At 35.4% G+C, this 15,401-nt stretch overlaps 1 protein-coding gene across 1 annotated transcript; it reads right to left on the bottom strand.

Annotated features, from left to right (window-relative positions):
- Positions 1 to 12,852: 12,852 nt before the first annotated feature.
- On the bottom strand, positions 12,853 to 13,911 carry LOC143606761 (uncharacterized). Its single transcript, XM_077082422.1, has 2 exons — positions 13,778 to 13,911; positions 12,853 to 13,200 (listed from the first exon to the last, which is right to left on the bottom strand). Exons 1-2 carry the CDS (start codon positions 13,790 to 13,792, stop codon positions 12,871 to 12,873), a joined length of 345 nt encoding a protein of 114 aa, XP_076938537.1. The 5' UTR covers positions 13,793 to 13,911; the 3' UTR covers positions 12,853 to 12,870.
- Positions 13,912 to 15,401: the final 1,490 nt, after the last annotated feature.

Raw genomic sequence — 15,401 nt, 5'->3', positions numbered from 1 at the left:
ATCATAAATCTGACCCAACATAAAGCAAGTTCTAAAAGGGGTTTTACAACTTATCAAATTTTGTCTTTAAAACAAAGTTTGATTTAAAACAAACTATAACCAATTATGTTTTGCAAAATTAAACTAAATTTGATTTTCCAAAACTAATAACTTAATAGGTAACTATTAACTTAAAGTTGGTTATTTATATCGCGACAAACTTAGTTTTAATAGGTTATATAAAACTAAGTGTTCTGAGAGATGAAAAGGGTAATCAAGTTATCCCGATTAATACAGTAAAACTGGAACTTTACCCTATTCGGTAATATTTAAAATTAATCCCAATTTTAAAATAAATAGTTTATGCCATCCTACTATAAGCCACAGTTGAGGCATACTGCGAAACTTTAAGTGTTTGGAGCTACAGTGTCGCACTTGATTTCTAGCCTATCCCTTCAAGGTGAAAGGGTTTCGTTGACACAGCCCTTTCACAAGTGACTATACTAGGACGACTATTACTTTACTCTCCTGTTACGTCCTACAGCTGTCTAGAGACTAAGATGGGTATAGATGAGGCTAAACGTATCTACTTAGACAAGTGTTGTCTTAATAGGCCTCATAACCGAGAGTTGTTCTTTATTCACAATTGGCAATCATTGTCTATCTGCCTAACCACTTACTAATGTTGTGTGCTACAGCTGCCATTAGTAACTGGAAGCCAGATTCTCAAGTTCCTATTTTATTAATGCTATTGGGTCATTGATAATAGGATTAAAACATTGAAGATACTAATTAAATTACTATTGCTAATTAACAGATGTCAACTGATAATAACTCCTCATTCACCTTCAAGGCTATTCTTGAGAAAGAAAAGCTGAATGGCACCAATTTTCTTGAATGGCAGTTCAATTTGGGACTTGTTCTCAAGATGGCAAAGAACCACTATGTTCTTGATGGACCTGTTCCAACCGATCCTAAAAACAATATTGCCGCTGCCAAAGAGGTTCTTGACAAGCATATAGACGACTTTGCTGAAGTCGTCTGTATTATGCTAGCCACCATGTATGACGAGTTAGCTAAAGGCTTGGATGATTTTGGTGCCTATGAGATGCTTGAGCAACTCAAGGGCATGTTCTAAAAACAAGCCCGTCAAGAATGCTATGACACCATGAAGCAACTTATCAACTACAGAATGGAACAGGGATCATCTTTTAGTGTGCATGTCATCAAAATGAAAGGGTACATCGAACAGTTAAGGAAACTTGATTATCCCCTGTCAGATGAAATGGCAGCGGATTTCATCTTGAACTCTGTTCCCAGCTCTTACGACCAGTTCGTAATGAATTTCAACATGAATGGCTGTAAAAACAGTGTCGGAGCTTCATGGAATGCTCAAACAGCTAGATGAATATTCTCACTAAGACTAATCAAGTTCTTATGGTTCGATCTGCTGGTGTCAAGAAGCCTAAACCCAAGAACTGGGGTAATAACGGTAAAGGAAAGAAAAGGGTTACTGTTGCTGCCAAGTCTGCACCAACACTAACAAGGCTGTTGCAAAGGTACCACCTCCGCCTCCTGAGAAGCGCCCAGTGCTACAGGTGCAACAAAATGGGACGTTGGAAGGGTAACTGTCCCGACTATCTTGCGAAGCTGAAAAGGTAGAGAACCAATGGTGAAAGCTCCTCTAAAGGTATTTCCATTTACGTTATTGAACTTTTCACTGTCTCTAGAAACACGTGGGTATTTGATACCGGATGTGGTTACTACATCATTAATGTCTTGCTGGAGCCTGAAAACTGGAAGAAGTTGAAACAAGGCAGCATGGAACTCATCGTTGGTGATTAGAAGAGAGTCTCAGTTCTTGCAACTGGCACATATCGTTTTGCTTGTCCATCCGGCCTTGTAGTTACTTTGAATAACTGTTTGATTGCACCTGGTTTGACCAAAAATATTATTTCAGTTTCTTTACTATTTGAACAAGGATTTAAGTACGCTTTTAATAATATTGCTATTTTTGCCTACTTGAATGATGTCTTTTGTTTTGAGGCTAAACCTCTAAATGGTATTTATGAGATTGATGTTCAAATAAACAATGATGTATATAATCTTTCTAAACGTATCAGATCTGGCATCAATCATACATTTCTATGGCATTGCCGACTTGGCCACATAAGCAAGGCACGAGTTAAGAGACTCCAATCCGAAGGGATTCTTGAATCTATAGGACCAGACTCTTTTGATGACTATGAATCCTGCTTAGCTGGCAAACTCGCCAAAGACTCCTTCACTCATAAGAATGAACGAGCAAAGGATCTGCTAGGACTCATACATAATGATGTCTGCGGCCCTTTCAGAACCATGTCTAGAAATCATGAAAGATACTTCGTTTCTTTTATTGACGATTACAGTCGATATGTATGTGTATCTTATGAAACACAAGCATGAAACTTTTGAAAAGTTCAAAGAGTTCAAAACGAAGTGGAAAACCAACTCGGGAAAACTATTAAAATGCCTCGATCAGATCTAGCTGGAGAGTATCTCAGCTTAGAATTTATAAATTATCTAAAAGAGCGTGGATTTGTTTCACAGCGCACTCCACCCGCACATCCCAACACAATGGCGTGAGCAGAGGATAAATCGAACCTTGCTAAATGGTCTGATCGATGATGTATAGAACTAACTTGCCTCATTCTTTTTGTAGCTTTTCCCTTATGACTGCCGCCCGCATTTTCAATCTCGCTCCAACTAAAAAGGTAAGCAAAACCCCATATGAGATATGGCATGGGCGTAAACCCAATTTGTCTTTCCTTAGAGTACGGGGATGTGATGCATATGTCACCAATGATTCTGATGACAAGCTCGATCCTCGCAGCGTAAAAGTTTTTTTCGTCGGATATTATAACCAAAGCGGATATTATTTCTTCAATCCTGATACAAATATGATTTCTATCAAAAGAAAGGGCCACTTCCTTGCAAATGAAATTCTCGATCGAGTAACTGGAAATAATATTGCGATCTTGAAGAAATTCAAGAACCACAAACAACTGCTAAGGAAGTTGGAATGTCTGATCAACAAGTTGTTATTGCTGATACATCAAACATAAACACAGACGTTCGCAGAAGTAATAGGACTCGCGTGCCAAATTCTAAGTACCTATGGTATCTAGATGGTCCCAAAGTCCTCTTAGTAGCCGAGTCAAGCGACGAACCTGCTAATTACAAATCTGCTATAGATCCAGAATCTGAGAAATGGCAAGATGCCATGAACGCCGAGATGCAATCAATGCGTGACAATCAAGTCTGGAACTTGGTTGAGCTACCCCCAAATGTCGAGCAGTAGGGAGCAAGTGGATTTTCAAAAAGAAAACCGACATGCATGGAAATGTACAGACTTATAAAGCACGGCTAGTCGCCAAAGGTTTTCTCAAACTCAGGGTATTGACTATGATGAAACCTTCTCACTCGTTGCTATGACTAAGTTGATAAGGATATTACTTGCCGTGGCTGCGTAGTATGACTATGAGATATAGCAAATGGATGTCAAAACTGCTTTTCTTAATGGACACCTTTCTGAAGATGTCTATATGGTTCAGCCTGAAGGTTTTGGCGATCCTAAATATCCTAACAGGGTGTGAAAACTGAATAAGTCCATTTATGGAATTAAACAGGCATCTCGCAGCTGGAATCTTGATTTTGATGAGAAAATCAAAGAGTTTGGTTTTATCAAAAATGAAGATGAGCCTTGTGTTTATAGAAAGGCTAGTGGGAGCACTATATCATTCCTAATCCTGTATGTGGATGATATACTAATCATCGGTAACAACATTCTTATGCTTAAAGAAGTTAAGCACTGGTTGGGATATTGTTTCGCAATGAAAGATCTTGGTGAAGCTGCTTATATTCTTGGAATCAAAATCTATTGAGATAGGTCTAAGTGCCTTCTAGGGCTGAGTAAAGTACATATATAGACAAGGTAATGGCACGCTTCTCAATGGATACCTCCAAGAAAGGAGCTATCCCCATGGCTAAAGGAACCATGTTGAACAAATCGCAATCTCCGGAAACGGACATTGAAATTAAGCACATGCAAGCAATTCCATATGCTTCAGCAATTGGTTCTATCAAAATCCTGGTATTGCCCATTGGACTGTAGTAAAGAACATTCTTAGGTACCTGAAAAGGACCAAAGATATGTTCTTAGTGTTTGGAGGAGTGGAAGAAGAGCTCACTGTAAGATGCTACACTGATACTAGCTTCTAGAATGACCGAGATGTTTCTCGCTCACAATCTGCTTAGATGAAGAAATTCATAGCCCGCCTCGATCTAGTTCCAAGTTTTCGGGAACCGATCGACGTAATCTGTGATAACCCGTGAGAGTTACACCTTGGGCAACGAATTAAAATCCTCTTAAATTGTTTGACCGGTAAATGACGAATCTAATTACTCGGAATTATTATTTATAATAGTTATAAATAATATAGTTTATTTACTAGTTAAATGAACTGGTTTGAGCTTTAAACGAGAGTTGAAACTAGTTGGACTTTGAGGCCCGGATGTGATTTATTATACGTAAGATTATCTATATAATCTTACTAAAGATAATAACCTAAAAAAACTTTTGACTTGGAGAAAAATAAAAAGAGGAGCCGGCCTCCACAGAAAGCAATCACAACCATATTCCAATATTCTTGGAGAACAAGAAATTTGGAGTAGGCTAACTTTGTTTCATGTCAGCCACACACCGCCAATTCATAGCGGAACTAAGTCGCCACCGCTACAGCAAACCACCACACCACTATCGTTGTCGTGTCGTTGCAGCCGCCTCTGATCTGGTGCTGCTGCCGTGTTCGTGCCACCCTGCCGCCAACTTGCCATCACCGCCAACCGTCACAGTGTTTGGTTTGTCACCTAGCACCGTTCGTTGAACCTCAGTGTCTCAACCGGTTTTTGATTAATCGAGGTATATATTTATATCATCGGTAGTTAATAATATAGTGTATATTATTACCGTGCTCGTATGGTTTTGTAACCGGATCATGTCGGGTTAGTTTCGGTGCTGATTATTCGTTTATATTCCGCTGCACATTTATTAATTAATAAAATTAATTATTATTTGTTACATATTATTGAACCGGGTTTAATAATAAATTTTTAACTGATCACCACTAAAATCCAACATATAAACCCTCACTCAGACCATCCCATTTAATATAAACCTAGATGTAATTTTGCTCATAAATTGAAATGAGGCACCCATCTTATTTTAATTCATGCACCCTTTAATTTAAAATTGTATTTATCAGTTCACCTCAACATGGATATGTATTGTTGTTTTCTTGTTAGTTTATTTAGTTCTTAACCTTTATATACTATATGTTGCAGTTTCTAAGTAGTTAATCTTAAATTGTTTCTTCTATCCATAGACCTTGGGTGGTTGTGAAGCGAGCCTAACATATTAGCAAATCAATTTCTATCTTGGTGTTTTATTATTTTAGTACGGTTGTTTGATATAATTAGTGGAAGTTCTTAATTCTTATGATAGTGCATAGTTATAATTTTATTCAATTAGACGAAATCTATTTTAAACTATTCAAAAGTAAGGGTATTAATAAGTGCCCAATGCCAAATTTGAAGAATTTATGTCGTCTTTAGAATCTAGCTAAATAAATTATCATTTATTGACTCATTTTTACATACCTTATTTTTATATAGCTGACATGTTTTGGTCAACTCATTCTGTGCGCCCCCCCCCCCCCCCCCCAACGAAAAATCCTGTATCCGTCACTGTGTAGTTATTTCGTTGTTGTTCGTGCTTAATTTTCTTTTCTATTTTAGGCCTTTACGTCTTGTAAGCTGTCTTTTTTTTTTCATTTAATGAAATCAATCTTTTTTAAAAAAAAAGAATATTAATTAAACATGTTATTACGAAATACGAACATGCGAGCAGGGCACGTTCACGTTTAATTCTTCGTTTTTTTCCCCCCATTTATCAACTTATCAATTATCGGTTCAAATTTATTATTAACAGTTGATTATTTATGGGAGAATTTTAGTTTATTTGATTTTTTTTATATTAAGTAGATTTTTGTGTGGTAGATTTTGCATTAGTTAATTACTAGGATAATAACCTGTGTTACACACGGGTGAAAAACATATCAACAAACAATATAAAATATAAACTACGTATTCAGTCAACACAAATATTTGACATAAGTTTTTTACCTTCAGATGTTGTAAGGCCAAAAATGTTACTTGCGATATCAAAGTACAAAACCCGTTATATATTTACGGTCAAGTTAATAATTAATGTCGACGAGAACTTCGACACGCGTTTAAGTTTAACAAGAAAGCTTCTAGTTTATGTGTTAGGCTATAAGTAGACACTTGTTGTCTTTCTTTGTGTGTGTGTTTTCAATGGTGTAAGTCATCCACCCAAGGGGAGCTCACCTTGGGTGAGTCGGTTCGTGTTTAACATGCTAATCTTTTAACCGATAACGAGATCGTTCCTTTACTTTATATTATCTTTATATATTATGTTCGGTCGTTTGATTTACCGCACCCATCTCGAGCGTTTATTAAGAACAAAGTCGTTCGTTGTCGGATCCGGTCACGGGACCTACAATTGGTATCAGAGCAGGTCGAATCTTATGATTCAACTTTGTTCTTGATATTCGGGTTCTATTTCCGCTATTACCCGAACCGAGACGTTAATTTTGTTGAATATTTGAAAATAAAGTTTGGTGTTTGGAAATAAAGTTTGAAGATTTGAGGAAAATAAAGGTGTTTGAAGTTCATCTCGGGTCTCTAAATCTGGGTTCAGCCGTTTGAGTGGTTCGTTTTAGGGGTTTTGTGAAGTTTTATGAAGAGTCGATACTGATAAAAGTCAGATCTGTTGGTTATGCTTTAAAATCTACAAGAAAAAGGGGTGTTCGATGATGGGTGTTGGTCGGAAAACAATTTTTCCGCCCAGAAAAGTTGTCGGCGGTGCTGGATGATGGTGGTTGGTGACGGCTGTTTGATGGTCAACGTTTTTCGGCCAAGGGTGGTAGCCGGTGGCCATGGTTTGGTGGCGGTGAGTGAGCGTCGAAGGATGGTGAGGCTGCTGATGGTGACGGTGAGGGTGGTGGTGGTTGCGTATTTTCGGCCATTCGGTTTTCCGGCGAGATAACCGCAAGTTCGCACGACGGTGGTGGCATAATATCTTATGGAGGTGATTGTAGTTTGGCGTCAATGGTTAACCGGAAAACAGCGCCAGAAACGCATCGGAACCCTAAATAAACAAGGGAGGCGGCGGTGGCGTTTCGATGATCGGAAGTGGTGTTTTAGGTGTGAGTTGACAAGATAAAATTTTTCCGGTGACTGGAAAACTCTGGTGAAGCCTGGTTTTTCTGGCGGGTGGCTTCAGATTGCTAATAACCCACGAAAGAAGGTGTTGACATTTGAAAGAAATTCCGGCCACAAATGGTGAAGTTTGAAGAGTGACAGTGGTGCACGGTTGTGCGGCAAAGGGTGGCCGGTGATGTTAGATAATTGCGATGAAGATCTAGGTGGCGGCTTACTTTGGTTGTTGCTAGGGTTTGTCTTCACCCGAACACACGTATGGTAAGTGGTAACCACAAAATTTTTATAACAGGTATGATTATTTTATTTGGGCTGGAATATTTTATATTGGCCATGTTCTTCCTGGATTAATTTCTTGGGCTCTTTATGGATGAACTCTTTTGGGCTCAATTTGGTCAAATATAAGAGAATTCTTATTTGGATTGACCACACTGAAGTAAGTCAAATTTGTTCGGGTTTCGTCATTATTGGACCGTGTTCAAAGCTTGTTATTTCTAAGGCGTTCGAGAAGTTGGATCCAAAAGGTGAACTTCGAACGAATTAATAAGCTTTGTTCATTTGATCGTTGAATCCGGTAATTCAAAATCAATTTGTGGATATTGGAGATCTTCTCAACCTATATTGCTTAAGATCCGAGATGGATAAAGAAGCGGGAACTTCTTCATGAATGAATTAGGTGGGTTATACCTTGAGGGGTTGAATTGAAACGAATAAGGTTCGGTTTATCGGGTAATATGTGAAGATGCTAGACACAGTTCGACGATGTTTTGAGATCACAAGTCAAGGGGGTGATTGTAAGGCCAAAAATGTGACTTGCGATATCAAAGTACGAACCCGTTATATATTTACGGTCAAGTTAATAATTAATGTCGGCGAGAAATCCGGACACAAGACGAGAACTTCGACACGCGTTTAAGTTTAATAAGAAAGCTTCTAGTTTATGTGTTAGGCTATAAGTAGACACTTGTTGTCTTTATTTGTGTGTGTGTTTTCAATGGTGTAAGTCATCCACCCAAGGGGAGCTCACCTTGGGTGGGTCGGTTCGTGTTTAACATGCTAATCTTTCAACCGATAACGAGATCGTTCATATACTTTATATTATCTTTATATATTATGTTTGGTCATTTGATTTACCGCACCCGTCTCGAGCGTTTATTAAGAACAAAGTCGTTCGTTGTCGGATCCGATCACGGGACCTACAGATGTTACAAAATATGTTAAACTATAACATAAACAAAATACTTTATAAATAAACAAAGCAATGAATAAGAAAAAATATAACATAAATGAACCACTAAACCTGAAAAAAAATAAAAAAACACATATTAGTAAAGATTTTGTAATATTAATTGAAAACTAAGTTTACAAATACATACCAACTTTAAACTGTATCACATTAAGTTTTCGAAAATCTCTTTGTAAACAGCTTTATTTAATTTTTTTAAATGTTCCTAATTGTTCTATAGAACGTTTTTTTCTCTTTTCTTTTAGAGTGATTTTTATAAATAATTTTCAGAGGTATCTATATTTTTATAGCATTTTTCATGTCATTTCTTAATAATTAAATAAATAAAACTTAAAGAAAATTCAGTTTGATCACCATTCACCGGCTCTTCTTCTTTCCTCAAGAGTAAAATAATCATTGACAAGATGGTTATTAATTGGAATAAATAGACTTAATCATTGAGTAATTGCATTAATTTGAATAAATAGATTTAATTGTAAAATTAATTGAATTAAATTGGAATGCTTATTTTAGTTTAGGTGGATTAAAAATAATTGTGAATATGTGGAAATTATTGATATGGAAATGTGATTACATGGAATCCTATGTGGATAGGCTAGAGTAAGGACATGCGGAGAGAATCATCTTGCTTTAATATATTAGTAAGATTTTATGGTATACTTTTAGATTATTTTATTATTTTCTCATAGCATTTTAGATTATTTTTCTATTTACAGTTGATAATTTTGTGGTAGCATTTTAGATTATTTGATTATTTTATGGCAGAATACTAGAATTGGTTATGAGAATCGGTTATACTATAAAAACCGATCGTACATGCTGCTTGTCTTCCTACATGTTTAAAGATTACTTTGGAAATCACGAACACGTTTTGCCTAAAAAAATTATAAGATGAAAATGCTAATTGAAAATGATCGTATTTCATATTCTCATAAGGTTAAATACAAAATTTGAATATATATATATATATATAGGGGTGGGTTCTAGTGAAAACTCCTCTTAAAGAGAAAACTTAAAAACTCTTAAAAACTTCTAAAAAACTATTTTTAGCTTTTAAAAAAAATTTTGAAGTTTCTTTTTTTTCCATTATCCTTATATGTTGTTATTGGTTCAAAAAAATTAAAAAAAAATAAAAACTTGTCGGTAACCTCGTCGGTATAGTGCGCATGTGTAATAGTATGCATTGCATATATGCAAAAGTGTTTGTATTGCATAGAATACAACACTATTGCACATATTTGATACACACTATTGTATATATGCAATATAAGACTAATACACACATCGAATACACATTAGTACGTATGTGTAATACAACATTAACGCACATGTACACCACATCGACTTTTATTTTATTATTATTATTTTTCCATATAATACAACACTATTACACATATACAATACACAAATATTGAATATATGCAATAAAACACTATTAAACTCAAAAATACATAGTAATACACATGCGTAATACAACGGCATCGCATAGTAATACGTATGTGCATTACAACAAGGTTTTTTTTTTGTTTTATTTTATATTTTTCAAGTGAAATATAAGAAAATATAAGAATAATAGCTAAAACAGAATTTTGAAAATATTTTTTTATTTTTAATTAAAAATAATTCTTTAAAAGTTTTTAAAAGTTTTTTAGTTTTCTCTCTAAATATGAGTTTTCTCTTGATCATCTCCCTATATATATATATATATATATATATATATATATATATATATATATAAATTCACAAATCCGCCCAAGTATAAGCAAGTTCGATGAAGGAAGACTGTGATCTTTCATGATCTCCAGTTCAATCCTGAGGACGTCCTGGTTTTACCACCAGTTGTCCTTCAGGTGGGTGAGTTTTCCCCGGAACTGGAGATAACTTGGAGGCCCCCATATGGTTGAGTTAATCTAGTAGAGATGACCTTTTGTAATTTGGTCACCCGTATAGAGTACGTATGTAATTCTCTTTTTGTTGGCAAAAAAGAAAAAAAAAGTTTTTGGAGCTAGTTCAATGCAAATATCGACCTAAAGGCCCGGTAACATTTTTTATGTCTGGGCTGATGGGCCTCTGAACGGGTTTCCAGCCCAACCTACTTGTTTTTGACCCATTCTTTTTAGCCACCTGGGGAATTCCGACCATCTTTTTACAATATATTTATTGTTGGTTAAATGGTTTATAAAACAATTTTATTTTTTTAATTAGTTATTCAGCTTATAAAATTTGTCCGTTATTTGAATGCTGGTGCCATAAGTTTTGGTAAGTACTTAATTAAACAAAATAGTATAAACATTTATTAATAGTTGACAAAATAGCAAAAGACGTCTTTTATATTTAATCGTTTTTTCAATGGACGTTCTTTAGCAAAAGAAATGATAGAAAATATCCTTTACGTTTAAAAACTCTATCACATTATGACCTTTATCCCTAACTCCGTTAAATTTTCTTGTTAAATTTGGTCATGTGCAAGGCTTATGAGGGTAAATTCGTCTTTTATTCTTGAAGGACCATTTGCGTAGACCATTTGTGTAAATCTATCTCTCTCTATAACCTACACTCATTCTCACTTTCATAAATAAATTAAAAACCTCTCTCTCTCTCTCTCTCTCTTTCATCCACCACTACCACTCTCTCTCTCTCTCTCTCTCTCTCTCTCTCTCTCTCTCTCTCTCTTCTCAATCTCCATCACCACATGCCGCCACCAGAAACACCACCTGCTTATCTATTGCTTTCACCTATCTCTTCTCTCTCTATCAGCCGTCACACCACCCCTTCCCTTCCATCGGAATCCCAACCTCAAGTTCAGTCCTGCCGGAAACCTAACCCCCAAATTTAGTCCTTGCTGGAACCCTAACCCCACGTTCAAATCGATCGATACCACTGTATCTTTCTTTCTATTTAGATACAAATTCATTCTAGGTCGTACAACTTGATTTCGGATCGAAAACGTTATGTTAACCGACGAACTTAATTCACTAGTTTAGGTTTATAAATTAGGTTTATACATTGGTGTTATACGTCGATAAATATTGTTCCGATTATGTTGAATTGTTGTTGTAGGCTAATCAGGTTTTGTGGTTTGGTGGATTGGGTTCTCGGATCGAGTTACAAATTCGGAAATGGTGGCAATGGTTCTCGGGTCGAGTTACAGATTCGACAACGATGGATGCAGTGGTGGTAGAGGGTGATGTTGTGGTGGATGTGGATGACAGTGGTGGAGTGAGTGGCAAGTGAGGGCGGTGATGGTTAAGGTGTGGTAGTGAACTATAGCGTTGATAGTTGTGACAAATGGGTGGTTGCATGTATATATGGTGGCCGGAGATAATGGTAGTGATTGCTGATGGTGTTGGCATGGTGTGTAAAGAGGAAGATGATGATGTAGGTTATAGAGAAAGATGGATTACACAAATGGCCCTTCAAGAGTTTAATTTATCTACACAAATGGTCCTTCAAGAGTAAAAGATGAATTTACCCTCATGTACCTTGCACATTACCAAATTTAACGAGAAAAGTTAACGCAGTTAGAGCCAAAGGACATAATGTGATAGAATTTTTAAACGTAAAGCATGTTTTTTGTCTTTCTTTTGCTAAAGGGCGTCCATTGTAAAAACGATCAAACGTAAAGGACGTCTTAATAGTTCGACAAATCTAATATTCCTTTTCCTTGTTTCATGAATTGATTTGGTACAATCAAATGAATCTTTTAAATTGTTTGAGTTAAAAAGAGAGATATTTCCTTGTCTACATATATAAATATATTGAATCACTAAATATATTTATATAGCGTGTTGTTTAATCGTATAAAATATCTTCAAAATAATTCTTGTGAAGAAAATCCACATGAAGATATCAAGATTTGATGCGCTGATCTCTCAACTTGATGGAGAGTAGACATCTAAAATATTTTTATACACTTATGTTAAGTCACTCTAGTTCGAATTTGAACTTCATTTCTATGATACATTTTAAAAGTGACAAACACGACTTTTTCGATCTAAACCTTCAAAAATAACGTCGAAAGCTTGTATTGTTAAATCCTCTCTTTGTATCAGTCTTTAAACCAGTCCATTGTATCATATACTAGAATATATGATACAAACTAATTTAGATGTTGTCAGTGAACCAAATAGTTTATATGAACTGAACACGATATATAGTTTAGTGTAGTATGGTACGGGTGCTTCTGAAATATACTGAATAGATAGGTTAGGCTAACCGAGCAAAACCCAACTCGGTTGCTAGTTCAAACATACAACACCTGAAAAACACAAACATATGTTTCGAAACACTGATCAAACCAACATTCAGACGTCGTCGTCACCTTCTTCCTCCGAGTAGTCACTGGCTCTACCTGCAGCAGATTTCAAGGCAGGTTCATCATCATCATCCTCGTCTTCATCATCTTTGTCTTCGATTGTTTGTGGTGATAGGGCTTTCTGATCGTCTTCGTCGTCTAAATCCTCCTGTTTAGTTAATTCATCTGGCAAAATAACTTCATCTTCTTCATCATCTTCATCATAGGGTGATTTGATGTTCTCGGGTGCAGGAGCTTTTTCTGATCCTTCAATGGTGGGAGATCCAAGTGTTGTCTCTTCACAAGGTTTGAGGAACTCTTCCACTTGTGCATCATCAACCTAGTTATTTGCATTTCATAGAACATAATGTTACAAATTTATTTAATATCATCTAGCATGGACGTTGCAAGTTATTTAAAAATATGTATTCTCTCTACTTGCTCATGATTAGATTTGATGTCTTAAGCAAAGTGTGAGGGAGGTTCATATGATGAATTGTGACTGCCCTTCTTTCTCGTCTGGTCGATGATCAAAGTGATCAGACAGCTCAAAAGAGCTCCTTTCATTTTCTAGTTATTTGTTGTTCTTTAATGAAGACCATCTTAATTTTAACAAATTGTCACACCGAAAATTTCACAATTTTTGGCTTTATTTAAGTTACTTTTACATAGATAATAGAACGATGACTAAACATTGAATATGATAGTTGTATGATCATATTTTTCTATTAGGAGAGAAAGTATTGATCAAATATGATGTAAATGATGTGTTCCCTTATATATAAACATGTGGTAGCATGAGAAGGAAAGTATAGTTTTTTTCGAGCAGTTTTATTGGTTGTGTTGTATGCAAAAGATATACAATACAACAATGAAGACATGCATGGAATATTGAAAGTGTGGGAGGAACCAAGAACCTGAGCAGAGGCCATTTAGTTACTGAGAGGAGAGAGTGAAGAAGTAGCAAAGGAGTGTTGAATGATGATATTTACTAGAGAATGAATAGCGTATTTATAAGCGAAAAGGGTGGAAAGAAGCAAGGGAATAGTTGGAGAGGGAAACATATCTAAAAAGATCGACTTTTATGCTTTAACGATTCGATGGGTGCTGGTTAAGGTTTTCGATCCAAGGGTATGCTTGGAATTATGTTTTGGAACTGATTATTATACTCTTATACTTTATGAACATAAACTCATTTATTATTTTTGAATAACCAGATTCTTTTTATATTTAACTGATTATATAACAATTAAATAATCAGAATAGCAAATCTACTTCGTAGCGTAGCATATGTAGTTTGTTCAAGGACATAAGATGTGATCTTTTAAGGATTTTGTAATTATTGAGAAAGAACCAATGCCATTCCCACTTGTCTATGAGAAATGGGCTTCATTTTTCCCTAGTCGGCACTTAGAGGCAAATGGTACAATGAGGGTGAGGGTGGGGGTGCTGGGTGGAGGGAAAGAGTATTATTGAAGGGTTAAGGTTAGGTGCTTTGATGCTTGAAACCACTAGCTAAAAGTTTTGATGCAAAAAGGGGTGATTAATGCTTTGAACATAGAAGCTTGTTCAATCCTATTCTTTTCAACTTTGAGAGGGTACTTGATTTGCCTTTCTTTCTTTATGGTACTCCATCAACTTATGCCCTTAGAGCATTCTCATCTCATCTCTTATCCCTAAATCAAAAATTATACTAAAACTCACTACATTTTCTCTCTATATTTTAATTAAATAATACTTTTTATACCTTTTATCATTACTTTTTCTCTTTTCTTCACTCACAATCACTTTCAAAATATATTAAAAAATTATAGAGGGTGAACAGTAGCTTTTTAAATATACAGAAAAATCATTACTTTTTCTAAAATATAAAAACTCTTCACTCACAACACACTGAATCACTCTTTAAATTATAAAAACACCCATCACATTAAATGAGGGGTTGGATGAGAATGCTCTTAGGAACTAGGATACTTTGGTAAATATATACCATATAGCAAGGGGGATGCAGTCATTTGCCATCTCCAATGAACAAAACTAGTAATATCAATTAACATAGTTCAAAGAAATAGGAAGAAATCTGCCTGTAGAAATCAAGTTTTCAAATGCTTCACTAAACTCACTTATAATTTATAAACATATTATTTTATGTAAAGAAAAAACACCACTTTCATAATGTCTTTTAGTTTGCAATTGATGACATGCCAAAACTTAATTTGTTAAACCTTTAACTTTAGACATTGACTTGCATTAACAAATAAGTGACATCTTTTAATAATAAAAATATATATATACTAGGTTCAGTAGTATTGTATTATGCGTTGCGGTTCGTACAATTTTATACTTGTATTGAAAATATCTCTATACATAAAATCTGCCATTTGCCTATTTTATATTCCTAAACTCATGCTTTATATACCAGTACCTCAACACCCTTGCCTCTTGTAACAGTCCTTGTGTGTAAAACCTTTTGGGTGGGTGCGAAAGAGAATGAATTTTATAAATGGGTGAAACAAAAGAGTTTGGAGTAGGGTCAATTTT

This window comes from Bidens hawaiensis, unplaced genomic scaffold (genome assembly GCF_021521415.1).
Source record: "Bidens hawaiensis isolate Kalapana, Puna unplaced genomic scaffold, B.hawaiensis_p1.1 tig00077030_1, whole genome shotgun sequence".
Taxonomy (NCBI): Eukaryota; Viridiplantae; Streptophyta; class Magnoliopsida; order Asterales; family Asteraceae; genus Bidens; species Bidens hawaiensis.
The sequence above is the reverse complement of the archived record's forward strand: the minus strand, read 5'-3'. Positions and strand labels throughout refer to the sequence as shown.